Source organism: Sapajus apella, unplaced genomic scaffold (assembly GCF_009761245.1).
Source record: "Sapajus apella isolate SASKATOON/1434 unplaced genomic scaffold, GSC_monkey_1.0 scaffold43, whole genome shotgun sequence".
NCBI lineage: Eukaryota > Metazoa > Chordata > Mammalia > Primates > Cebidae > Sapajus > Sapajus apella.
This window is the reverse complement of record NW_022436983.1, coordinates 19,412,130-19,436,832: the sequence shown is the minus strand read 5'-3', so window position 1 is coordinate 19,436,832 and position 24,703 is coordinate 19,412,130. Positions and strand designations below refer to the sequence as shown.

The following is a 24,703-nucleotide window of genomic DNA, read 5'->3' as shown; positions in this document are numbered from 1 at the left end:
AATCACTTTGAACCGGGAGACGGAGTTTGCAGTGAACCAATATCGCACCACTGTACTCCAGCCTGGGTGACAGAGTTGAGATTCTGCCTCAGAAAAGCCCCCCCAAAACAAAAAAACTAGTTGGGTGTGGTGGTACGTGCCTGTAGTCCTGGCTACAAGGGGAAATCATTTGGTCCCAGATCAATACTGCAGTGAACTATATTTGCACAACTGCACTGCAGCCTGGGAGACACCATAAGACCGTCTCAAAAATCAAAAACAAAACATATATATATTTAACTCTGAGGCTAGGTGCTGTGGCTCACACCTGTAATCCCAGTACTTTAGGAGGCTGAGGTGAACGGATCACCTGAGGTCAGGAGTTTGAGATCAGCCTGACCAACGTTGCAAAACCCCATCTCTACTAAAAAACAAAAATTAGCCAGGCGTGCTGTAATACAGGTGCATGCCTGTAATCCCAGCTACTTGGGAGGCTAAGGCACAAGAATCTCTTGAGCCTGGGAGGCAAAGGTTGCAGTGAGCCAAGACCTTGCCACTGTACTCTAGCTTGGGGGACACAGCGAGACCCTGTCTCAAAATAAATAAAAGGTAGCTTATGCCTGTAATCCCAGCATTTTGGGAGGCCAAGGCAGGCAGATAACCCGAGGTCAGGAGCTCGAGGCCAACCTGGCCAACATGGCAAAAACCTATCTCCTCTAAAAATACAAAAAAATTAGCCAGGCATGGTGGTGGGCACCTGTAATCCCAGCTACTCAGGAGGTTGAGGCAGGAGGAACTGCTTGAACTCAGGAGGCAGAGGTTGCAGTGAGCCAAGATCATGCCACTGCACTCCAGCCTGGGCGGCAGAATGAGACTGTGTCTCAAAAAGAAAAAAAAGAAAAAGAAAGGAAAGAGAGCTCTTACAACTCAACCCAGAAACAATACTTTTCTAAGGAGAATGTTAAACACACACCCACACCCACACCCTAATTAGAAGCTGGGCAAAGGATATGAATAGACACTTCTTTAAAAAGATACACAGGCCGGGCACAGTGGCTCACACCTGTAATCCCAGCACTTTGGGAGGCTGAGGCGGGCAGATCACCTGAGGTTAGGAGGTCAAGACCAGCCTGGTGGCCAACATGGTGAAACCCATCTCTACAAAAATACAAAAATTAGCTGGGCGTGATGTCAGGTGTGTGTAATCCCAGCTACTTTGGAGGCTGAGGCAGGATGATTGCTTGAACCCGGGAGGCAGAGGTTGCAGTGTGCCAAGATCGCACCATTACACTCCAGCCTGGCAACAGAGCAAGACTCTGTCTCAAAAAAAAAAAAAAAAGCGGCCCAGGTGTTGTGGCTCATGCCAGTAATAAACTTCAGGAGGTTGAGGCAGGCAGATCACGAGGTCAGGAGTTTGAGACCAGCCTGGCCAATATGGTGAAAACCTATCTCTACTAAAAATACAAAAATTATCCAGGCATGGTGGCACACGTCTGTGGTGGCACATGTCTGTAGTCCCAACTACTTGGGAAGCTGAGGCAGGAGAATTGCTTGAACCCGGGAGGCACAGGTTGCAGTGAGACAAGATCACACCACTGCACTTCAACCTGGGTGACAGAGCAAGGCTCTGTGTCAAAAATTAAATTAAAAAAGAGACAGGGTTGCTGTGTTGGCCAGGCCTAAGTACAGTGGCCAATCATAGCTCACTATAGCCTTTGTAGTATGTGACTACAGGCAGGCACACACCACCATACCTGGCTAATTTCTGTATTTTTGTAGAGATGAGGTTTCACCATGTTGGCCAGGCTGGTCTCAAACTCCTGACCTCAAGTGATACTCCCACCTTGGCCTCCCAAAGTGCTGGGATTACAGGTGTGAGCCATTGTACTTGGCCTGCAAACCTGTCCCTTAAAAAAAAGTAAATAAATGAGGCCAGGCACAGTGGCTCACGCCTGTAATCCCTGCACTTTGGGAGGCCAAGGCGGGTGGATCACCTGACGTCAGGAATTCGAGACCAGCTGGCCAACATGGTGAAACCCGGTCTCTACTAAAAATACAAAAAATTGGCTGTGTGTGGTGGTGGGTGCATGTAATCCCGGCTACTTGGGAGGTTGAGGCAGGAGAATCCCTTGAACCCAGGAGGCGGAGGTTGCAGTGAGCCAAGATCGTGCCACTGCACTCCAGCCTAGGTAATAAGAATGAAATTCCATCTAAAAAAAAATTTTTTTAAAGAGAAAAAAGCATGAGTTACCATATGACCCAGCAATTCCATTCCTATGCAAATGCCCAAATGAACTAGAAACGTATGTCTACAAAAACTTCTATATGATATCTGCAACAGCATTATTCACAATAGCCCCAAAGTAGCAAACACCCAAATGTACATCAACTGATAGGTAAATAAGATGTGATTTATCCAACGTGATATATCCATACAATGGAATGTTATTTGGCAATACAAGTTATCAAATACTTATGATGTGGATGAACCTTGAAAACATGCTAAGTGAAAGAAGCCAGTCATGAAAAACCAGATTGTTTCACTCCATTTAGATGAAATATCCAGAAAAGTTCTACAGAGACAGCAAGTAATTAGTGATTATCTAGGGATGTTGGGAGGAGGAAATGGAGAGTTAACTGTTAATGGGCATGGAGCTTTTTTGGGGTGATGAAAATATTCAGAGGCTAGGCAGCGTGGCTTATCATATAATCCCAGCACTTTGAGAGGCCAAGGCAGGCAGATCACTTGAGGTCAAGAGTTTGAGACCAGCCTAGGCAACACGGCGAAACCCTGTCTCTACCAAAAACACAAAAAAATTAGCCAGGCATGGTGTGTGCCTGTGGTCTTAGCTATTTGGGAGGCTGAGGTGGGACAAATGCTTGAGCCTGGGAGGTAGACGCTGCAGTGAACAATGAACTGAGGTCATACTACTGCAATCTAGCCGGGGTGACACAGTGAGACCCCATCTCAGGGAAAAAAAAAAAAATTCCAGAATTAGACAGAAGTGAGTTGCAAAATGTTGTGAATGTACTAAAACCACTGTAGTATATGCTTTAAAATGAATTTTGGCTGGGTGTGCAGTGCCAGCACTTTGGGAAGCCAGGGTAGGAGGACTGTTTCATGCCTAGGAGTTGAATACCAGCCTGGGCAACACAGCAAGACTCCATCTCTTAAAATAATAAAAAAGTGGTGACTTAATGGTATATGATTATTTCTCAATTTAAAAAGCGGGCGGGGCAATTCTCAGCAGTTAACTGCTGCAGTGAATGAGGCCATGCCTGAAGAGACCATGCAGCAGGCTGTCCACAAAACAGCCATTTTCCTCTTCTATCATCATCCCACTTCTGTTTAATTCCAACAATCCTGACTGGTCTGGGCAGATTCCATGATTTCATTCCTCTTGTAACGATTGGTTTAGGAGTGAACAGACAATCCAGATCTGCCCAGTGAAACACAGGCTGCTGTGGGCTTGTGGGAGGAAATATTTTATTTTTTTGAGATGGAGTTTCGCTCGTCACCCAGGCTGGAGTGCACTGGCGCAATCTCAGCTCACTGCAACCTCCGCCTCCCAGCTTCAAGGGATTCTCCTGCCTCAGCCTCCTGAGTAGCTGGGATTACAGGTGCCCACCACCATGCCCGGCTAATTTTTTATATTTTTAGAACAGCCGGGGTTTCACCATGTTGGACAGGCTGGTCTCGAACTCCTGATCCCAGGTGATCTGCCCGCCTCAGCCTCCTAGTGTTGGGATTACAGGCATGAGACACTGTGCCCGGCCAAAAAAAATATTTCAACAGATGACATATTTCTATGTTGCCCAGGCAGGCCTGGGACGTGTAGCCACACCTCCACATGCGCCTGGACGAGTGGCCTGAGCCACTGTTGCTCCCTCACTATTCTTAGAGGAAAAAAATCCAGTAGTCTTCTGGCCTCTTGCCATTGGCAAGTTATGATGCCTAGAGCAACTGACTTGAAGGTAAAGTGGTTGGAGAACATGCTGAGGGTAGCATAGCAGAAAGATGGGAAGATCCATCTGGGTCTCCACAACTGCCTGACCCTCGAGACTTGATCAGGAGATGAATCCTCTAGTTTGTGCCATTCTACTGTTCTTTTACTTAGAGCCCAAAGCATCATATGCAGGTTACTGGTGACTTTTCCCGAGATCATAAGAATGGGCCTGGAGACAGGGCTGGCACTGGGCATGCTACTATGGGAGAACCGTCCTTACCACAATTTGATGTCTGGTTTGGTTTTAGGCCCAGCTACTTTCATGATCCAGAGCCAGTTAAATCAGTATTTTCCAGGAAGGAAAAAAAAGAAAAAAACCCAAAAAGTTCAAGCCTACCCTACTCATCCTAATTATTTGGAAACAAGAAGAGGGCCAGAAAATAAAAACAGACTATCAAGTTTAACCTCAGCCAGTTGCTTCACATCTGAACCTCACTCTCAACTACAAAATGGGGCTACACCTGTTATCTCACAGGACTGACCCAAAGATTAAAGAGCATCAGGCAGAGCTGCTAGCATAGCCAGCTATAGGCTTGGCAGACTTGTCACCGACAAAGAACCCCAGCTATAACTTTATCAAGTCCTGCAACCTCTGCTCAAATACCAGCCTACATTATCCCCTGACCACTTTAAGACATCTGTTTCCTCTGGAAGAGGACACCACTTCTTGAATAAAAATTACCCACCTACAACCTAGAATGACTTCAGTAATAATGAAAGTAAATGGCTGGTAAATGCCTAAATGGACAAATGTAACTTTATCCTGAATATCTGTCAGAGCTGACTTGTCTACTTGAGGGTCGGAATCCTGACTCCGCTGCTCATCAAATGTACACATAACCTTAAATAAATTTCATTTACGCCTGCTTCCTTATCCACGAGTCATACTTACATTATACAAACATCTCAATACTTGAGAGATAATACACAAAAAACCTCATCAGGAGTTTAACAACTATACTTTTTTGACTAAGGGGATGGACATGGCAACTGTGGTCTCCAACTTACCTTTATTCCTGTCCAACAATACAGCCACAAGGTCTGTAAAAGCAAATTCAAGTTCCACGTTCTAACAAATAACTTCTTGCCATTTCACTTAAGAGAAAGGGGGTTCTCTGCAGCAACTCCAAACTAAAGGAATCAGAAAAGACCCCATCATGTCTTTGTTTGCAGGTCTACTTAGGAGCAAAGTGTCATCTGCCTTACAATTGGCCAATTGTGTGACACAGGGGCACTCTGACATGAGTCTATTAATTTGCTAATTTTATAGATTACAGATGCAGATGGAAATAGAGGCTCCTTGCTGTCAGCTACCAAACCAAAACCTCAAATCTACCAAAAATCTGCATTTAATACACTTCATGTATTCGGAGTTATGCAAAAACAAAACACTGCAGGGAATGCTGCATAACAAAGTACAGAAATCACTTCCCTTCTCTCAGCCTTTCACCACCAGTATGAAGGATACTCCTGGAATCCTCCCTAACTCCATCTAGCACTGTGTTTTAGAAGCTGACTATAAATTAGTGAAGGATCATTAGATTGTATATGAAAGCCTCAAAGCAGAACACACTCTTCCAAGAAACTTGGATAAACCAGGTTACCCCACTTGTGGGAAAAGATCAGAGGCAGCATTCCAAGCCAAACTGTATCCAGCTTTATTAAAGATACTTTCCATAAACAATCATGGTATTTCAGGCAGGACATGGGCAGACAATCATTAACAGTATACAACAACTTTCAAACTCCCTTCTTTGATGGACTACCAAAAATCAGAAAGCCACTATAAAACCCAATGAAGTCTTCATCTGATGCTCTGAACAGGGAAAGTTTAGAGTGAGGGTTGACATTTCACATTTAGCATGTTGTTTAACAACTTTTCACGAGCCGACCCTGACTTTCAGGAAGTGAAATGAAAATGGCAGAATAATCTTCAGATAAGAAGATTCACAATCTAGAAATGGAATCACTGCTCTTTTGACAGGTGCCATCTCAGTGGCATCACTGGCAAGTCCAGATTGCCTGACACACTGGTAACCAATGACTGGGGGTCAGGTCCCAACAGATGTCTGGGCTTAAGGGAGTTAAGTCTATGCTGAAAGACGGAAAGGGAGAAGAGGACATAAAAATGAATTTGTTTTTCCATACCACAAGGCTTTTGTGTGCCAAGGTGGCCATGTGTGTCAAAGTCAGGGAATCCCTCCTCCTGGGAGCCAAGAGGAAGTCTCTCAAAACTAGAAGGGAAAGGTGTTTCCCACATCAATCCAGCTTTGGAGACATTCTATTAGTGACATATGCCCTTTCCCCCAAAACAGCAATGGTGTGTTCTGTGTGCTAACAACATAGCTTAAAAAAAAAAAAAAAAAAAAGTAAAACAAAATTCTGCATTTTTATAAAACTTGATAAAAAATAGTATTTCAAACTGTACAGTCACCAGAAGTACACAGTTATCAAAAATGCACACACTTCACTTGGCATCTCCAGCACCTTCGGCTTTCTGTGCCTAAAAGAAAACAGACAAATTAGTGCAATGTGTAGATTTTGAAACTATCTTTGTTTACATTCCACCTACAGCATCATTTTGCTCCCAGGCCAAAGTTAAGGTTTCAGGTACTGAGACTGAGTATTTCTTCTGAGAATGACTTACTAAATAACTTTGCTAAGTCACCTCTCCTTTGGGCTTTATTGTAAAACTGAGGAAGGAGGAATACCAGAATTAGAGACCCGAGGCTACTCCTAGCTTGAAAACCTTACATGGTATAAAACATAGTGCCCTTCAGCTGACAGTAGAGACTGCAAGAATCCAGGATTTAAGTTAACAGGAAAGCCACAAGCAAACTCTGGACCAAACAGTACATCTGGAGTGATAAAAGGGTAATTAAATCTCTGAAATCAGCAACTAAAAAGAGTGAAACAGCAGTTGTACCTGGTCTGTTTTGGCATCTCCATTTTCTGCAGGGTTATTCCCTTCCTTGCCAGCATCAGCTTTTCCCTTTTTCCCTTTGGGTACCTTCTCTCCCTTCTGAAAAAGGGGAAAAAATAGAACTGTTTCTCCCCATTTCCTATTGCCAGGGTATGGTCTGCAAAGTTCTGCACAAGGTAGGATTGTTTACTGAAGACAAAACACACACAAACCCTCACCTGTTGACAACAACAACTGATCAAAACTAGGTTAAGTTATCTGTAACTTGCAATAATCTTTAGTACTTAAAATTTCCTAAGTGTAAGTAACAGAATAAATCAGCTTAAACCCTAGAATATTTAATATTTAAATGCAGATTTTCCTACAAACTAATGACAGAGTTCTTGATCAGGAAACCAACGGTACATGAATCCCTAGGATGAGGCAAGCTACTGACAGTTTATAACCTCCATTAATGGAGACACCATTATGCTAAGTTAAGGCACTAAGGACCGTCCTCATTCTGTGAAAGTGATCAATTCAAATGTTAGCACTTACCTTTGCAGGGGCCTTTTTAGGCTTGGGCTCTGGCTTTGGAGGAGCAGGTTTCTTTTTTTGGCAGGAAGAGAGGAAAAAATAAACATCAGTACAATGGACCGAAGAAAAACACCCAAGACCAACCAACCAAAAGTACCAAGGGTACAACCAAAGTACCAAGGGTAGAGAAGTTTCTCCTCCTCCTCAAGTTTTTGTGGCTGGCTTTCTTTTAGAATGTTGGATCTCCAGAAGCCCACTCAAATGTCCCACTTTGGCAACAGCCATCAGAATTTCAGAACCAGCAAACCCCAAAGGGGCAAGAGTCCCAAGAGGCGATCACTCAAAACCAGGAACTAACCATAATTCATGGGAAGCAAAGGTTTTTTTTTTTTTTTTTATATTTAATCTCAGGGACAAATACGAAAATTCAAAGCATACACTTACAGCAGACAACCTCGCGGATCTTCTCTGTGGCTATTAAAGACAACGAGAAAGTTAGAAATAGGACAGGTAAATCGCTTTGAAGTTTTGGTATCAATTTGCTCTGGATTACAGGAGTGTAAATTCAGGATACAGGTTACGGTTAATCACCGAGTCCAGTGGCCTCTGCTACTCAAGGCTTTGACCCTTAAAGAGAGAATGACTTACTTCGTCCTTCACCTTGGCTTTATCTCCTTTAGCATCCCCTTCAGCCTATAAGAAACAAGAACACAAAACTGCAACTTTTGAGGTGGTTCTTAGTTATTTCCTGAACTTCAGAGTCCTAACAAAGAAGTCTAAAGCAGTCGTCCACACAACTTTTCTGGGATGTAAACAAACGAGTGAGCCCTATGTTCGTATTAAGACCGAAGAGCGCGCAGGAGCCGACCCCGGGAATCGAGGGCTGAGCCGGAACGCGGCCGGGAAGGGCAGCCGAACCCGCACCACCGCGCCAGGCAGAAGCAACAGCTGCAGATGGCGCAAACAAACCCCCTCCGGAGGCGGAGCCCAGCGCCGTTGCCATGGCAGCCGTCGAGGGCGGGAGAGGGAGGCGCGCGCAGCCCGGGTAACTCGTGGGCGGCGGCAGCGCGCGTCTCGTGCGCCGGGAACGTGGGCGAGGGGCCGGGCCACACAGCACAAGCCCCGCCCCGAGGGGAGAGACCCCGCCCCCTCACGGCGGCAGTTTTTTGGCGGCAGCAAGTTCCCCCGCCCGCCAACCTCGAGCGCCGCCTTCCCGCCCTTTCGGGTTTGAATTGCCCGCCCGCAGGGAGGGGAGGGAAGGGGCCCTGGCGATGGGGGAGGGGGCACGGGCGGGGGCGCCGAGCCCGAGGGGAGCGGGATAAACAGCCGCCAACATGGCTCCTCCCGCCGCGGCCGCCGCTCCTCCAATATGGCCTCTGGCGCCCGCGGGCAGCCGAGCTGCTGCTCAGGGTTAGCCCTGAGCCGCCCGGCACCGCCTCGAGCCCCCGCGCGGGGCAGCAGCGCTGGCTCCTGTCTGGCGCCGATTCTCGCGCCCTGCGCCAGGGAGGCGGTGGCGGCGGTGGTGGCAGTGGCGGCCCGGCGCCTGGGGCCCTCGCGCCACGTACCTTTCTCTTGGGCATGGTGGCGACGGCGGCGGGACGTAGGCGCTGAGCGCGGGATGCAGCGGCGCGTGGGCTTTGGTCGGTCCGGGGGTCGCTCTCGCCTCTTCTTCTTCACACTGCTCGGGCTCCGGGGGGTTTATAAAGTTTTTATAGCGCTGGGAGCCCCGGACCGGTTAGAACCGGATTTCACCTCCCGCCGCCGTTCATTGGCCCAGCTGGGGTCACGTGGGCGGGGTTTAAACTCACCTCCTCTGGAGGGAGTGAGGAGGGGGGTGTGTGGGGGGGAGTGCGCGCGAGGCGGCGGCGCGCCGAGGGGGTGGGGGGCGCAGTCGGGGAGGCGAGCGTGGAAGGCAGTGAATGAGGAGGGGTGCGCAAGTCGGTGGGCTCTGGGTTCCGGCTCCCGCCAAGAGCTGGCTTTTGCAAACTAGCAAGTTCCTTCCACCTTATGCAACCCAGCAACCCACTTCTCCAAGCCGTGCGACACTCAGGGCACATTTCAGCGGCTTTCCTTCCTGCTCCCGCTGGGGGCCCCAGAAGAGGGGTTTGCGAGGCCTGGCTGCACTGCCTTGCTCCACTGGAGACAGGAGGAAGCGCGCGGCTGGAGGCACAGGCTGCAGTTCCCAGGGCCCAGGCTGACGCCGAAGTGGAAAAAAGGCGGGGAAGCCAGCTTGGCGCAGCCGGACGTGCATCCTTCCGAGCTGCCACTTCGGGAAAGCCTTTCGTGCACCTCACCTGAAAAAGCGTCCACTCGAGGTGGGATAGGGGTTTCATGGGGAGACTTTCCATGCGGAGGTGCCTTTTGGGTGCTGCGGGGCAGGTAGGAGCTGTCCTTTCAGCACCCGTTGCGCAGCCGCCTCCCCAAATGCTATCGAAGCCCCCACCCCCTAACGCCTGTCGGGTGGTTCCCTTAAGGTCCCTGTATTCTCAAACCTCCAGACTCCGCCACAGAATGGTGGAGAGCGGCCGCCGAGGTCTACCGGCACTCCCCTCCCCCTACACTCTACCCATCTCGGAGACATCTAGCCCAGCTGTCCCCACCCGACGCGGCCACCAAGCCTGGGCACTGCAGTCGCAGCTGGCGAAATCCCTCCTTCCACACTGTCAAGCTGGCTGCCTTTCACTTGCGCGAGGAAAAGGACGATGGAGGAAAGCGCCCGGGGATTGGGAAACAAGTAGAGGAACAGGTGGTGTGATGGCAAAAGGGCTTTTCCAGTGCCCCCTAGTCCAAAGCCAGTCTTGGGAGCTAGCCAGGCGCACCTGAGGGAGGGTAGGCAATTGCAGCAGCAAAACAAGGTGTTCTTCCGTTGCAGTTAGCAAACAAGTTTTACATCTAAGAATCTTTAAAAATTCTATTTGAGACCCAGAACACAAGAATACGATAGATGTCCTCAAATGGGGGGTTGGCTCACAGGCGGAAGAGCACTTAAATTGGTCCCATCTGATTTCTTGAGGCAAGGGTTGAACCTGCCTTATACAAATCATACCTGTTCAAAGCAACCACGAGTTCAACTATTTCGCAGCTCGTGTTTCTGGGCTACGACGACCTCTCTGCCTCTTCTTTCCACCCCTACATCACCTCCTGGGGCAGCTTCTCCCTACTCCACCCTGTGTACCTTTCCCAGAATAGAAAACCTCAGGCCAAAGAGAGATGCCAGCCCCATTAATCACCTCTACTGTACCCCAATATTACGGAAAGTCAGACCCAGGAGACAGGACTCAGCAGCCACACTCATAGGGCAGATTCCGTTTGTTGCCTCCAGCCCTTCATTCCCGCCTTAATTGTAGGGCTCTGCATTATAGCCGCATAATTCATGCCTCCCTAATTATGGCTGTCAACAGCCCCATTGTTAAGAGGGAAAATGTACAGCACCTGCTTTCCAGGAACCTTGTGCCAGGGATTGGTAGTGGGGAGTGCCAGGTGTGGATGGGGGCTTGCCAGAGGGTGCATTGATTGGCTTCTCAATCGCAGTGTCTGGCATTTATGTTTGATTATGGGAGCATGGACAGTAACCAACGGGTCTCTTGCCGCCAGGTATCCCGGTACAGAAAAGGGAAGAGGGGGGCTGGGGTATAGGAAAGTTAGGCGTTTGGTGTATGCTGGTACTACTGCTTGCAAGATTCCGCCTCTCCCCTAGAGGGAGCTGCTAGCGAAACAGCTTGCAGAAAGTAAAATGGGAAGCCTGGCACGGTGGCTCATGCCTGTAATCCCAGCACTTTGGGAGGCTGAGGCCGGTGGATCACCTGAGGTCAAGAGTTCGAGACCAGCCAGGACAGGGTGAGACCCCATCTCATCAAAAAAAAAAAAAAAAAAAAAGGTAAAACGAACTTTACTAAACAGAGTAGCATTTGGTTGGTGTTGCTGGCTGGTACTTGTCAGTCTGGGGCACCTGAAACAGAGTTGCTAGGGCAGACAGCTTTTCAAAGGCACTAATTCTCTCAGCGGCTCTGCAGCAAGGCCTGGCAGAGGGAGGTAAGGGAAAGGACACAGCTTTGACCCTCACAAACAGAGAGGACCTAGAACAAGCTTTGCCATGCTAAGAATAAATCATCTCAGGGCCTACTTAGGGAGCCAGGTCAAAAAGCTGAGAGAAACCTCGAAGACTGAAGTGGGAATCAGAGTTTCAGATGGTGAGGGTGGGGAGCAGAGTCAGCTAGAAGTGCTTGGTTCTGCTCAGCCCTGTTGTGTTACAGGGGAGAAGGCCTGTGCTGGATTTGATTCACCAGGGCCTACAGGCCCTTCTGTTACCCTGTACCATGGAGGGGAGTGGATCCTTGCCCCATGCCCTGCAAGAGGAGGAGAAAAGCTTGTGTGGGCTGAGTCGACAATAGGTAATTGGATTGTAATCACCCGCCTGGCTTCCGCACACCATTGGGGGCGCTAGGTCTTCCAGTGAGCAATCAGCACTTCGTGGTGGGAGAGGGTAGAGATTCAATAGCAAATCCCAGGTGGAGAGCCAAGGGGGAGGAGCAGCAGATGGGCAAATTTTCTTTCTGTCTTTCCTGCCCCTTTTTTCCTTACCCAAATAACTGGCTTCCTATTAGTTACTTACTAGCAGATCCAAGGTACAGCCAAATCTTTTGGGGAAGTTGGGTGGAAGGCTAAAAATGGATGGGTAAAGAGCTAGGGTTTTGGGGAGAACTCTTCCCTGAAATTCTATGTTGAAGGATGTGCTGGTGGAAAAAGAAAGTGCATCTAGGAGACAGGCAGCTGAGTTGTGGCCTTTTGCTCTCCAAACCCTATTGGTGACCAGAACTGGGTTTAGTGTACTTGTGGGAGACTTTTACCCTCAATCTTCCCCAGGAGCCACTGTTCCAGGCAGCCCAAAGGTATCTATGGCCAGCAGACCTGGCCTGGAGGGCTCCCCAGCCAAGCAAAGGGAACACAATTCATTATCAGGAAAGGAGGTGCCTTTCACCAAGAAAAGGAAGGGGAGTGGGGCCCTGGAGGCAGAGGGCAGGGCAGAGTGGCAGAGTGGCAGGTGGCCAGCCTCACTCAGGCTGATGCAGTGCCCAGACGTGCCAGACAGTCAGCTCGCTTGAGTTCCAAGGCCTGCAGGAAGCCTTGGACTCGCTCTTCCCGTCTGGCCGAGAGTTTGTGCAAGCATGTCCTTTGGAGCTGGGCGTCCCCACTGGCTTGAAGGCCCTCTTGCCGCAGCTGCTTTGTCACTGTAGCCTGGTCCCTCTCTAGCTGCTGCCTCTTCCGCTCCTCTGCATACATGTCTCGGGCCTTCTGCAAGAGAAAAGTGGGAATTGGGTAGGGAGATCATTTTTAGATGTGGGTGAAACTGGGATGGAGAAGGTAGGGGGTAGGGCACCAGGTGGGCCAAGTGGCCTGGAACAGTGGAAAGTACCAGATTTGAAAAGGCTTGGGAGTAGGTATCCAGTGGGTGGTGCTCATGTTGTACAGGCAGGGCAGTGGCAATTCTGGGTCCATCTTGGTTTGCTTTGTGTGGAAGCATCTGTATTTCTTAAAGTTTTTCTCATGCACTTGGAAGGGAACTAAGCAAACGTGGGTCTGACTTCTGATTTCTCCATCAACTGGTTTTGTGGCTTTGGGCAAATCCTGTCCTAACCTCATTTCTTCATCTGTAAAGTGGGGGTTGTGCCTACCTTGAAGAGTGGTTTTAAGGATTAGCGATAACATATGCAAAATCCTCTCTAGCATGTTAGCAGGCTCTTAGACAGAAACAGCAATTTTACAAGTTGTTATTGTCTGTTCTCTGCGGCAAGAAAGGTCCTATTCTTGTCTGGGGCATATCTATTGGGTCACTTCCTTTGATCTCCCCAGGTTTTCCTCTGTGGATACCATCCTCCCAACTCCCTAGGCTATTTTTCAGAGCTCCAGACTTGCCTCCTGTATGAAGACCAGCCTGATCCTTCCAGTCCTCCTAAGAACATTCTGAGAAACAGGTTCAACTCTCTTAAGCCACTTATTGCATTCTGCATAGTAGAATAAGTGTTAGTGTCCATAGTCCACTCTTTCTGTTAGAAAATAAGCCCTTGGGGCTGGGCACGGTGGCTCACGCCTGTAATCCCAGCACTTTGGGAGGCCGAGGCGGGTGGATTGTGAGGTCAAGAGATCGAGACCATCCTGGTCAACATGGTGAAACCCCGTCTCTACTAAAAAAAATACAAAAAATTAGCTGGGCATGGTGGCACGTGCCTGTAATCCCCGCTACTCAGGAGGCTGAGGCAGGAGAATTGCCTGAACCCAGGAGGCGGAGGTTGCGGTGAGCCGAGATCGCGCCATTGCACTCCAGCCTGGGTAACAAGAGCGAAACTCCGTCTCAAAAAAAAAAAAAAAAGGAAAATAAGCCCTTGGAGGTTTGAGAGCCTCCAGGCCTCTTGGAACCAGCTCTGACACCAGGTGGTGATCATACTCCCTGGCAGCACTCATCACCCTAAGTGCTAGAGAGCAGGGACGGGGCTTCTTCCTCTCTAGTACTTGGGGTGCCCTATACCTGTGAAACACTCAACTTACTGACCACATGAGAGCAGTGAGGATACTCCTGACACAGGAGAGGAGAAAATCCTTTTGGAGCAGAATCAAGGCTTTTCTATGCCTCGCTCATCCTCTCTGTTCCTGCCAGTCTAACTGACCTGCAAAGCCTTTGCACCAGAGCTCCTCCTGCCAAACCTATTCCATGTGTGAGGAACTCCATTTACCTATGGTATCCTATACCCTGATGACCCTTCCCACATTCTACCTTGTATTTCGGTAAACCTGTATACATGTTTTTGTCCTAATCAGCCGTAAGCACCTTGATTGCTCTGTCTTCATGATTTAAAGAATATCTTACATGTGCACAAGCACTTCATCTGTTGCCTCACTTGACCCTCACAATGAAGCTGTGAAGGAGGTACTTTCTGCTGGAGACAGACATGGAGCAGGGAAGTGATTTGCTGTCTCTCAGCAATAAAGGTTTACTGCATGAATAAGGATGACGAATGAGAATTCTGGACTATTTCCCCCCCTCCACTCTTGAATAATCCCGGGCCTTCATGGGTACTTCTCTTCTGCTATTATAATAAATTACATGTGGAGCTATGAAGACTTCGGGCTTGAGCACTTGCTGCTAAAGCTCTCCATCTTGCTGGAAGGGCCTCTTCCTGGCCTTGGTCAGGAGACTCCCCGGGTGCTACATACAGGACTTTTTTTTAGGATATGGAGACGTGCAGGACACAGTCCCAGCAATCCAGGTGCTTACAAGCTGATCATAAAGCCATGCACACAGAGCACCACGATACAAAATAGAATGTGGTAAGGGTCATGGAAGCTCAGAGGAGAAAGCAAGTGTGGCTGAAGGTCATGGAGCAGTGACCTTCATGAACAGACAGAATTTGAGGGCTCTTTAACCAATGAGGAGGATTCAAACAGGTGAGGTGTATGGGGGGTGGGGAGGATATTCCAGCAGTGGGAGTAATGGGCAAAAATGCAGGAAACTGAAGAGCCTGTTGAGGCCAGAGTAAATCCACCTGGAGCACTGGGGTTCGAGAAGTTCCTAAGGCCCCCCTCACCTCTCTAAGGCCATTTCTTACTCTGCAAAACAGGGACAAGAGTACCTACCTCACTGGGTTGTTTGAGGAAAAATGAGATAATGAATTTCCAGCCTACTGCTTGGCTATTAACTGAGAGCTGTTCTATCACCACCACTTGTGAACTGGGCTAAGCAGGCTAAGTTCTAGCAGGACAGAAAGGATGGGGGACACTCAGTAACAGAGGGAGGAGATACAGAGCTAGATACGGAGCTAGCTAAAGACACTTCATGAGGCGCAGGCTTCTTCCACATGGGGTCAGAGTGAGTGCCAGCATTGGGGGCTGTAGCTCAGGTAGAGCCTGGCCCCTGTCTGCCAAGAATTAGCAGTTCATTTTTAGGATGGCAGAGTTGGGAGGGTACCTGCTTATCATTTTACAGAAAATTACAGCGAGGCTGAGATCAGACTGAAGTTCCCTTGGCTTTTCCACTAAGGTAACTTCCTGAGAGGACAATGTGACGTGTTATCTTGTGTCTGTGTATAAGCTGTACCTTCTAGGGGTGTAAAAGCCGGTGACCTGTATCTGGACACCTGTCTATCCAACCTCCACATGGTCTGAATCTACCTTTTCAATCTCAGAGGTGTTTTCAGTTCTTCTCAAGTGCTTACCCTTGGGAAATCTAAGCTAACAGAAGTCCCAGAGGTCAACTTTTATCTCCCCGACCATTTGTCTACTCTCCTTGTATAATGACCAATCAGGGGTAAGTGTTGAGGGCATTAATTCTTTCCTTAGAGACCTTTTTTTTTGGGGGGGGGGATGGCTGTCTCACTCTGTCACCCAGGCTGGAGGGCAATGGCATGACCTTGGCTCACTGCAACCTCCACCTCCTGGGTTCAAGTGATTCTCCTGCCTCAGCCTCCCAAGTAGCTGGAATTACAGGCACGTGCCACCACCCCCGCCTAATTTTTGTATTTTTAGTAGACATGAGGTTTCACCATGTTGGCCAGGTTGGTCTTGAACTCCTGACATCAGGTGATCCACCCACCTCAGCCTCCCAAAGTGCTGGGATTACAGGCATGAACCACCATGCCTGGCTTCCTTAAGAGACTTTTTGTACATACCTTATCCAATCTTGGTGCCAGGGCTCCAAGAAGCTCACTTTGAGAAATGTGGTTCCAACCTATGAATATAAATTCTTCCTGGGCATTATGCCTCTCTGCTCTTATTCTTTCCTTGGTAGAATCAGAGAACAAGATGCAAAGTCCCTCCAGTACTTAAATCCAAAAGTCCTCTACCACTCTGCTGGCGCCTGGAAAGAGGCTGCAGGTCCTTGCCTTCAAAACGTTTATTAGCCAATGAAAAGTTCTTCCCCAAGCTGCAACCAGCCAGTCTAGGTCGGCAGCATGAGGAATGCACTTCTGAGGGCTGCCCTCAGGCAGACAGAGTACCTCCTACCAGAAATATGTTCTGAAGCATCTTCAGAGTCTCCTTGCCTGGGGAGTTGTACTAGGGACAGGATGCGCAGGCTGCTTTTCCAGAGACAGGAGTCTGATGAAAGGCCCAGAGACACACATGTGGGGAACAATATTGGCCACCATTCTCAGGAAATAAACTCTGTTCCAGGCACTGCACTCAGCACTTGACATGTATTAGCTTACTGAACCCCTATCACAAACCTGCAAGGTAGGTATTACTGTAATTGCTACTTCTCTCATTTTACAGGTGAGGGAAATGATACTCTGAGGGGTTAAGTAACTGTACAGTCACATAGCTATATAGGCAGTGCCAAGATTCAGTCATGAATGTCTGAGACAGTAACTCAAGCTTTTAGGCTAAGGTGGGAGGACTGCTTGAGCCCAGCTGCTTGAGACCAGCCTCGGCATCATGGTGAGATCCCATTTCCACAGAAATAAATAAATAAATAAATCACTCAAGCTTTTAACTTATCCTGAGGAGAAGACAGTGACGACCTGAAAAGCACAAGAAATATAATGTTTGATCCAGCCTGTTTAAATTGTGACAAATGTACTTTAGGAAGCTTCATGGGAATATTGGTCTTTTACCTCACTAATGTCATCCTTGGAGATGAAGTGGAAAAACACTTTTTACTCATCTCCATCAATGACCTCTCATGGGCCTACTATCCATCCCACTTATGATTGAGGATCAGCTGCTCTGCACTGCTACATACCCCTTCCCTAGCCTGATTGCCTATTTGTCCCTGACTCCTGGCTGACAAGTCCTCCTGCATCACAGTCAAGATCTCCCTTTGCCAGCTTCTTAGACTGGCTAGGTGACCATCTGCAGACGGTCATGGTCCATTCAGATATCAAGGTCTGGCTCCTAACAACTTGTAGTTAAGTCCCCACTTCCCTTAGGATCCACCAGCTGCCTTCCTCCCACTAAGCCACTCTAGGTCCAGAAGCCCCCTGCCCTGGCTTCCCGAAAAGAACAGGGACATATTGGGCAGGGCCTAGAGACAGAGCAGCTCAAATTTTGATAATGGGAATTTGGGTGATGGGGCAAGAGCACAGACATAGAGGTAGGAAACTGAAGGGCATGGAACAAGGAACTGTGAAGAGTCCAGTTTGGCCATGATACAGGGTCTATAAAAGGAAGACATGAGAAAAGCCTGGAAAGACCTCTCTGGTCTGAGAACAGACTGGTGAGGATGCCGTTAGTCTGGATTCTCCCCTTACTGCATCTGTTAAGGTGATACAATTTCTAGAAACAGAGCTTTGAAGACTCCAGGGTAGAGAAAGCCTGGCCAGAACCTCCAGGGGCTCCTGCTGGAGAAGGCTTCAAAATAATCAATATCTCTATTATAACTTTGGTTTCCTTGCTTTAAAAATGGAGGCAATAATAATAGAATCTGCCTTAAAGCAGTTCATATAATTTAATGAAAGGATGCCTGACATATGATAAGAGCTCAATAAGTTTGCAAATATAGGCCAGGTGTACTGGCTCATGCCCGTAATCCTAGCACTTTAGGAGGCAGGAGGATTACCTGAGGTCAGGAGTTCAAGACCAGCCTGGCCAACATGGCAAAACCCTGTCTCTACTAAAAATATAAAAATTAGCTGGGCGTGGTAGCATGTGCCTGTAGTCCCAGCTACATGGGAGGCTGAGGCAGGAGAATCACTTGAACCCGGGAGATGGAGGTTGCAGTGAGCTGAGATCACGCCACTGCACTCCAGCCACACAGTGAGACTCCGTCTCAAAAAACAAAAGAAGTTTGCGAATATGATTCATAGGTACAAATGGATTGACCCCAAACGCCTTCACCCCATTCCAGGAAACAGCAGAAATATACACCCAATTGCTAAGGCCACCTATATGTCTTGGTTCTTAATAACATTTATTTGTACTTACTTGTTTTATTCTACAAGAAATAAGAGTTTCACAATTACACTACCAACATTCCCACTAACTACAAACCTTTTTTTTTTTTGAGATGGAGTTTCACTCTTGTTGTCCAGACTGGAGTGCCATGGCACGATCTCAGCCCACTGCAACCTCTGCCTCCCGGGTTCAAGCAATTCTTCTACCTCAGCCTCCCAAGTAGTTGGGATTATAGACCACCACCACACCCAGCTAATTATGTTGTATTTTTTTAGAGATGGGGTTTCACCATGTTGGTCAGGCTGGTCTCGAACTCCTGACCTCAGGTGATCTACCCACCTTGGCCTCCCAAAGTACTGGGATTACAGGTGTGAGCCACAGTGCCCAGACTAACAAACCTCTTAAGTAATGTTTAAGTTTATGTTATGTTATGTTATGTTGTGTTATGTTAACCTCTTAAGTAATGTTTAAGTTTGTGTTAATGTTGCAGTTTGTATTATCCTGAGAAGAGATTCCACTAGAGTTGAACAGCAGAGAACTGTATTCAGGTAAGTTGAATTAATTCCTTTCCTGGGGGGTTATCACCTTAATATAGTTAGTTTCACTTGTTTCTGTTTTAACGTTTGTTTTTATCCCGGCTTAACTCTTCCTCTTCCTTACTGCCACCACCCTACCTCGAGGTACATCCTCTCTCACCTGGACTACTGCAGGAGTTCTGTCTCTTGGCTTTGAAAATTCTGAATGAGTTTTACAAAATGCAACTCAGATATTGACATCCCCTGATTAAAGACCTTCAGCTTTGTTACCATGACCTACAAGTCTCTGTATGAGCCGACGTCTGACTCTAGCCTCATTTCATGCCCTTCTCCCTTGGCACACTGACCTCTTTTTTGTTCTTCTAAGACCCAAACTTAAACCTCAGTCTCTTTGCATTCTCTTCATTACTTTCTAGCACATCACTCTGTATTCTTCATTGCCTTATTATAATCAGAACTTATTTGTTTACTTTCTTATTTCTGTCTCCTCAAGAATACAAGTTCCACAAAGGTAGAGATCTTGTCTCACTGGCTAACTGTTGACTCTCCTGTGCCTAATACAGTGCCTGATTCATACTATTCAATAAATACTTATGGAATGAATGAAACTTGAGTTAACTCCTCTGACAACCATGTGCAAAGTATCTGAAAAACGTGAAATTACTATAAAAGACTTCTGAGCAGCCAAATTAGAGATAAAAACACAAAAACTCATGCACCATGCTCCTCTGGTCTTCACACAGAGCCACTTCACTCTCATTTTATATACATAATCCCAACAAGCTTGACTAACTGGTGTTCTTGTCTATAGCCGATTTAAAACAGTAAATACGAAGGAAGAGGAGAGATACTGTCAAAATTAACTGTTGACAGCAGTAAAAAATGAAAGAGGGAAGACACAGAAAAATATACATGAAATCCCAAACCCAGGTATTTTGAGACCATCTAACTTAGAGCAAACATTCCTGCCCCTCAAGGATATTGTTGTACACTGATATGTTTAAACATAATAATTATCGTAATCATTAAAATATGATGGCTAGGCATGATGTCTCACGTCTAGAATCCCAGCTCTTGGGGGGGACAAAGCAGGAGGATTGCTTGAGCTTAAGAGTTCAAGACCAGCCTAGGCAACATAGTGAGACCTTATCTCTACAAAAAATACAAAAATTAGCCAGGCATGATAGTGTGCACCTGTAGTCCCAGCTACTCGTAAGGCTGGCAAGCTACTTGAGGCTGGGAGGTCAAGGCTGCAGTAAGCCAAGGTTGCACAACTATAGTCCAGCCTGGGCAACAGAGTGAGACCCTGTCTCTAAAAAAAAATAGAATGTGATTATCCTAATCATCATTATTAGCAAGTGCCTACTATGAAGTAGATGTAAATGAATTATGTACAAGATGCATTTTAGAAACTTTTCCATCAAAAAAGGGTAAAGTTTTAGCTTTTAGAGGGGGCTTTGGTCATATGGAAAAATCTGATATTTATTCCCCACTGACAGTGGGTAATTGTGCCTTTGCCGTTTTTCTTTTCACTAATTCTAAACTTCTTTCAATTTCCTCATACTCTAAGACTAAGTAATGAAATACATTATCAAATCTTTGTGATTTGATTGACTTACACCAGGAGTTCAGGACTTGGGATTCAGGGACAGATTTCAGGGGTTATGTGAACCCCTCTAAAGTATTCTATGTGTGTCCAGGTGCGCTGGCTCACACCTGTAATCCTAGCACTTTGGGAGGCTCAGGCGGGTGGATCACCTGAGGTAGGGAGTTCGAGACCAGCCCGACCAACAAGGAGAAACTCCATCTCTATGAAAAATACAAAATTAGCTGGGCGTGATGGCACATGCCTGTAATCCCAGCTACTCAGGAGGTTGAGGCAGGAAAATCACTTGAAACTGGGAGGCGGAGGTTGCGGTGAGCCAAGATGGCGCCATTGCACTCTGGCCTGGGCAACAAGAATGAAACTCAGTCTCAAAAAAAAAAGTATTCTATGTGTTTCCATGGTAAGTTTGCAATTCTATGCAAAATTCCATATTTGAGTGATCTGCGATTTTCCTAGGGAGATGGTCTGTGGCTTTCATTAGATTCTCCAAAGGGACCCCAATACCAAGGAGTTTAAGAATCCCTGACTCATATCATTATTTCCTCCTGGTATTAGCTCTCCAGACTCAAGAAGCAGGACCAGCTTTGATTTTAAAATTCAGGTTCCTTAGGCCAGGTGTGGTGGTTCACGCCTGTAATCCCAGCACTTTGAGAGGCCAAGGTGGGCGGATCACCTGAGGTCAGAAGTTGAGACTATCCTGGCCAACATGGCAAAACCCTGTCTCTACTAAAAATAGAAAAATTAGCTGGGAGCGGTGGCTCAAGCCTGTAATCCCAGCACTTTGGGAGGCCGAGGCGGGCGGATCACAAGGTCAAGAGATCAAGACCATCCTGGTCAACATGGTGAAACCCCGTCTCTACTAAAGCTACAAAAAATTAGCTGGGCATGGTGGCGCGTGCCTGTAGTCCCAGCTACTCAGGAGGCTGAGGCAGGAGAATTGCCTGAACCCAGGAGGCGGAGGTTGCGGTGAGCCGAGATCGCGCCATTGCACTCCAGCCTGGGTAACAAGAGCGAAACTCCGTCTCAAAAAAAAAAAAAAAAAAAAAAATAGAAAAATTAGCCAGGCATGGTGGCGCACGCCTGTAATTCCAGCTAGTTGGGAGACTGAGACAGGTGAAAAGCTCAAACCCAGGAGGTGGAGGTTGCAGTGAGCCGAGACCACGCTACTGCACTTGGGCCTGGGTGAGAAGAGCAAAGCTCCATCTCAAAAAAATAAATAACATAAAATTCAGGTTCTTGGGACAGTTACTTAAGTGTCTCTGTCCCCCTGTTTCTATATGTGAAAAATGAGGATATCAAACCTGCTGGGTTGTTAAGTTAAATAAGAAAACTTACATGAAATCACCTAAGTGCCCTAGCAGATCCTCAATATGTTAGCTACCACCAACCCACACCACCATTATTATGAAGAGACCTAATTATATACAGGTGATGCTACCTGCTAATAAAACCTGTTAGATTTGGTGATAAACATTGAAAGTTGAACTTCAAGTCTTGACACAACATAGATTTACACAATGGAAAGACAATGCTATTTAGTTCTTAATCCCTTAATACTGCTACGATCTTTTATTAGACTAATACTTTAAAGGAATAATGGCCAATTTCTCTGAAAAGCCTTTTCCTGAGTCTTTAAAAGATAAAAGACTTGTAGCTCAAATCCTCTTCCTACCTTTTAATGATTACATGTCCTTAACTAAATTGTTTCTCTTCTATTTGCTTACTTACATAAGGGAAGGGCTAATAAGGGTTCCCTCATTGGGTCATGGGAACATTGAGATGTAGCATGTAAAATGTTCACAGTGCCTGGTAAGCAGTAGATAGTCAGTAGGTGATAGCTACTATCATCATTATCATCATCTTATTAGGAAGTGCCTGGTATATAGTAAGGTGGTCATCAATCAATGCTAATCTTTTCTTCCATCCCATTCAGTCTGGGCAGCCCTGAACTCTTACCTGAAGCACGCTATGGTTCATCTGGAACTGCAGGATGGCCTCAAAGAGGTTCCAAAATGTGTATTCTGGCCATAGAACAGGTTGGAACACTAGGCAGGAGTGAGAGGTCTGGGAAAAGCAGAGAAGGAAGAGTATGATTTAGTAACATGTTGCTGGGCTGCATCCCTTGTCAGTCCTCCAAGGAAAAAGCAAGCTGAGCAGGACCGAGACACCCAGAGATGAGACGGTACAGGCATCCTGAGCTGAAGCTGCAGCTGCTGCTGGCCCTGATTCACTCACTAATAGGGGGGGGAGTCACCTGAGGCAGCCAGATCACCTGCCTGTGGTGAGACCAGATCAACAATTCCACCAGGATTTTTCTAAGAGACAATTTTAGGACCATGAAATAACATCTGGATTATGTTATTGGCTCTTGGCCCTTAGAGGGCATCTGGGAAACATGCTGTCTGATAAAGGTCAGCGATGAACAAATGGTAGCCACCATTGTTATTTTTAAGCAGCATCGGTAGGGTATAGTGGTTGAGAGTATGGGCTCTGGAGCCAGAATGCTTGGCTTTGAATTTTGGCTCCAACCATTTACCATTTATTTGGGCAGGGGTAATTTCACCTGGGCCTGAGATTCCTCAAATATAAAACTGCATGATAGGAATACCTAACTTTCAGTGTACTATTGAGTTTAAATGAGCTAACATATGTATAGTAGAGAGACAGGTATACTTTAGTAATAATCACTGATGAAGAATCTCTTTTGGAACACTCTTGACAGCCACTGCTTGATATCTGTAGTAGTGAGGAATTCAGTACCTCATGGAGGAATAACTAGTTGTCAGATAGCCTCTTTGGCTTGTTATGGTAAACCAATGTCTCCTTCTCTACAACTTCTTTTTTTTTTTTTTTTGAGACGGAGTTTCACTCTTGCTACCCAGGCTGGAGTGCAATGGCGCGATCTCAGCTCACCGCAACCTCCGCCTCCTGGGTTCAGGCAATTCTCCTGCCTCAACCTCCTGAGTAGCTGGGATTACAGGCATGCGCCACCATGCCCAGCTAATGTTTTTTGTATTTTTAGTAGAGACGGGGTTTCACCATGTTGACCGGGATGGTCTCGATCTCTTGACCTCGTGATCCACCCGCCTCGGCCTCCCAAAGTGCTGGGATTACAGGCGTGAGCCACCGCACCCGGCCTCCTTCTCTACAACTTCTACCAAGGTCCCAGGTATCTTCTCTGGAACCAGTTTCTTTTTCAAAGTGACATTCTTTCAAATATCTCAGGGCTATGTGAGCTGCCTATTATCAGTTCCTAAGGTTGTAATGACTTGTTCAGAGAGTTTGTCTTTGCTAAGAAACTATAAGTTTCAAGATAGTAGGGATCATTTCTGACTTGGTCATTGCTATATTTCCTGCATAAAGAAGGAACTCAACAACATTTTTTTCAAAGAGAATACATTGTCATTTCTTTCCCTTTTCCAGAACACTATCCTTTCCTTATTTTTTGTAAGACATGAGATTCCTTGCTTTCTAGTTTGACCTCTTCCAAGAAGTCCTCTAGTTTGTCAATGTAACTAATTTGTACAGAGTAACTGACTCTGTAATCTCTTAAAACTAAGTCCATCAGTAAATTTCCCAAATGTGATCTGAGCAGCACAGTGGACCACAGAACCAGTAGGTGCACATTGTACTTATTTCTTGTTTTTTTTTTTTTTTTTTGAGACAGAATCTCGCCCTGTCACCCAGGCTAGAGTGCAGTGGCATGATCTTGGCTAACTGCAACTTCCGCCTCCTGGGTTCAAGTGATTCTCCCACCTTAGCCATCTGAGTAGTTGGGACTACAGGCACCTGCCACTGTGCTGAGCTAATTTTTGTATTTTTAGTAGAGACGACGGTTCATCATGTTGGCCGGATTGGTCTCGAACTCCTGGCCTCAAGTGATCCACCTGCCTCAGCTTCCCAAAGTGCTGGGACTACAGGCGTGAGCCAGCATGCCCGGCATTAGCTCACTTTTAAGATTGTGGTCCATTAAAATTTCTGGAACTTTATCATGTGAGCTGCTTCCAAATGGAGTCTCTCCCTCCAGCTTCTCCTAGAACAAGGGCTTTCCCTAGTTATGTGCTATTCAGGGACCAGGTTAACAGGGAATGGAGACTTGAGTGTTTACATCCTTCATGGATCATGCTTACATAGGTATGACCCTTTATCCTGAAGGAGAGGGACTAGTAACTGCAAGGCAAGCTTCTAACCCAGAGGGGCTAGGGTCCCTGGCAGGTTACCAAGGCAAGAGCTTATGCTCAGGGATGCAAGACAG

General features: G+C 46.9%; 1 protein-coding gene across 7 annotated transcripts in view; it reads right to left on the bottom strand.

Moving 5' to 3' along the window:
• Positions 1 to 5,620: 5,620 nt before the first annotated feature.
• DHDDS (dehydrodolichyl diphosphate synthase subunit) overlaps positions 5,621 to 24,703 on the bottom strand; it is a 40,769-nt gene continuing 21,686 nt past the window's right edge. For 4 of the 7 annotated variants that reach the window (XM_032300957.1, XM_032300963.1, XM_032300958.1 and 1 more), the window contains 6 exons: positions 22,405 to 22,512; positions 8,991 to 12,720; positions 8,074 to 8,118; positions 7,447 to 7,899; positions 6,913 to 7,008; positions 5,621 to 6,489 (listed from right to left, as the gene is read on the bottom strand). In XM_032300957.1, the coding sequence (XP_032156848.1) occupies positions 12,481 to 12,720; positions 22,405 to 22,512 (348 nt within the window). In that variant the 3' untranslated portion in view covers positions 5,621 to 6,489; positions 6,913 to 7,008; positions 7,447 to 7,899; positions 8,074 to 8,118; positions 8,991 to 12,480. Of the gene's footprint in view, positions 6,490 to 6,912; positions 7,009 to 7,446; positions 8,119 to 8,990; positions 12,721 to 22,404; positions 22,513 to 24,703 lie in introns of all 7 variants that reach the window. The other 3 variants (XM_032300961.1, XM_032300964.1, XM_032300960.1) reach the window with 2 other exon arrangements.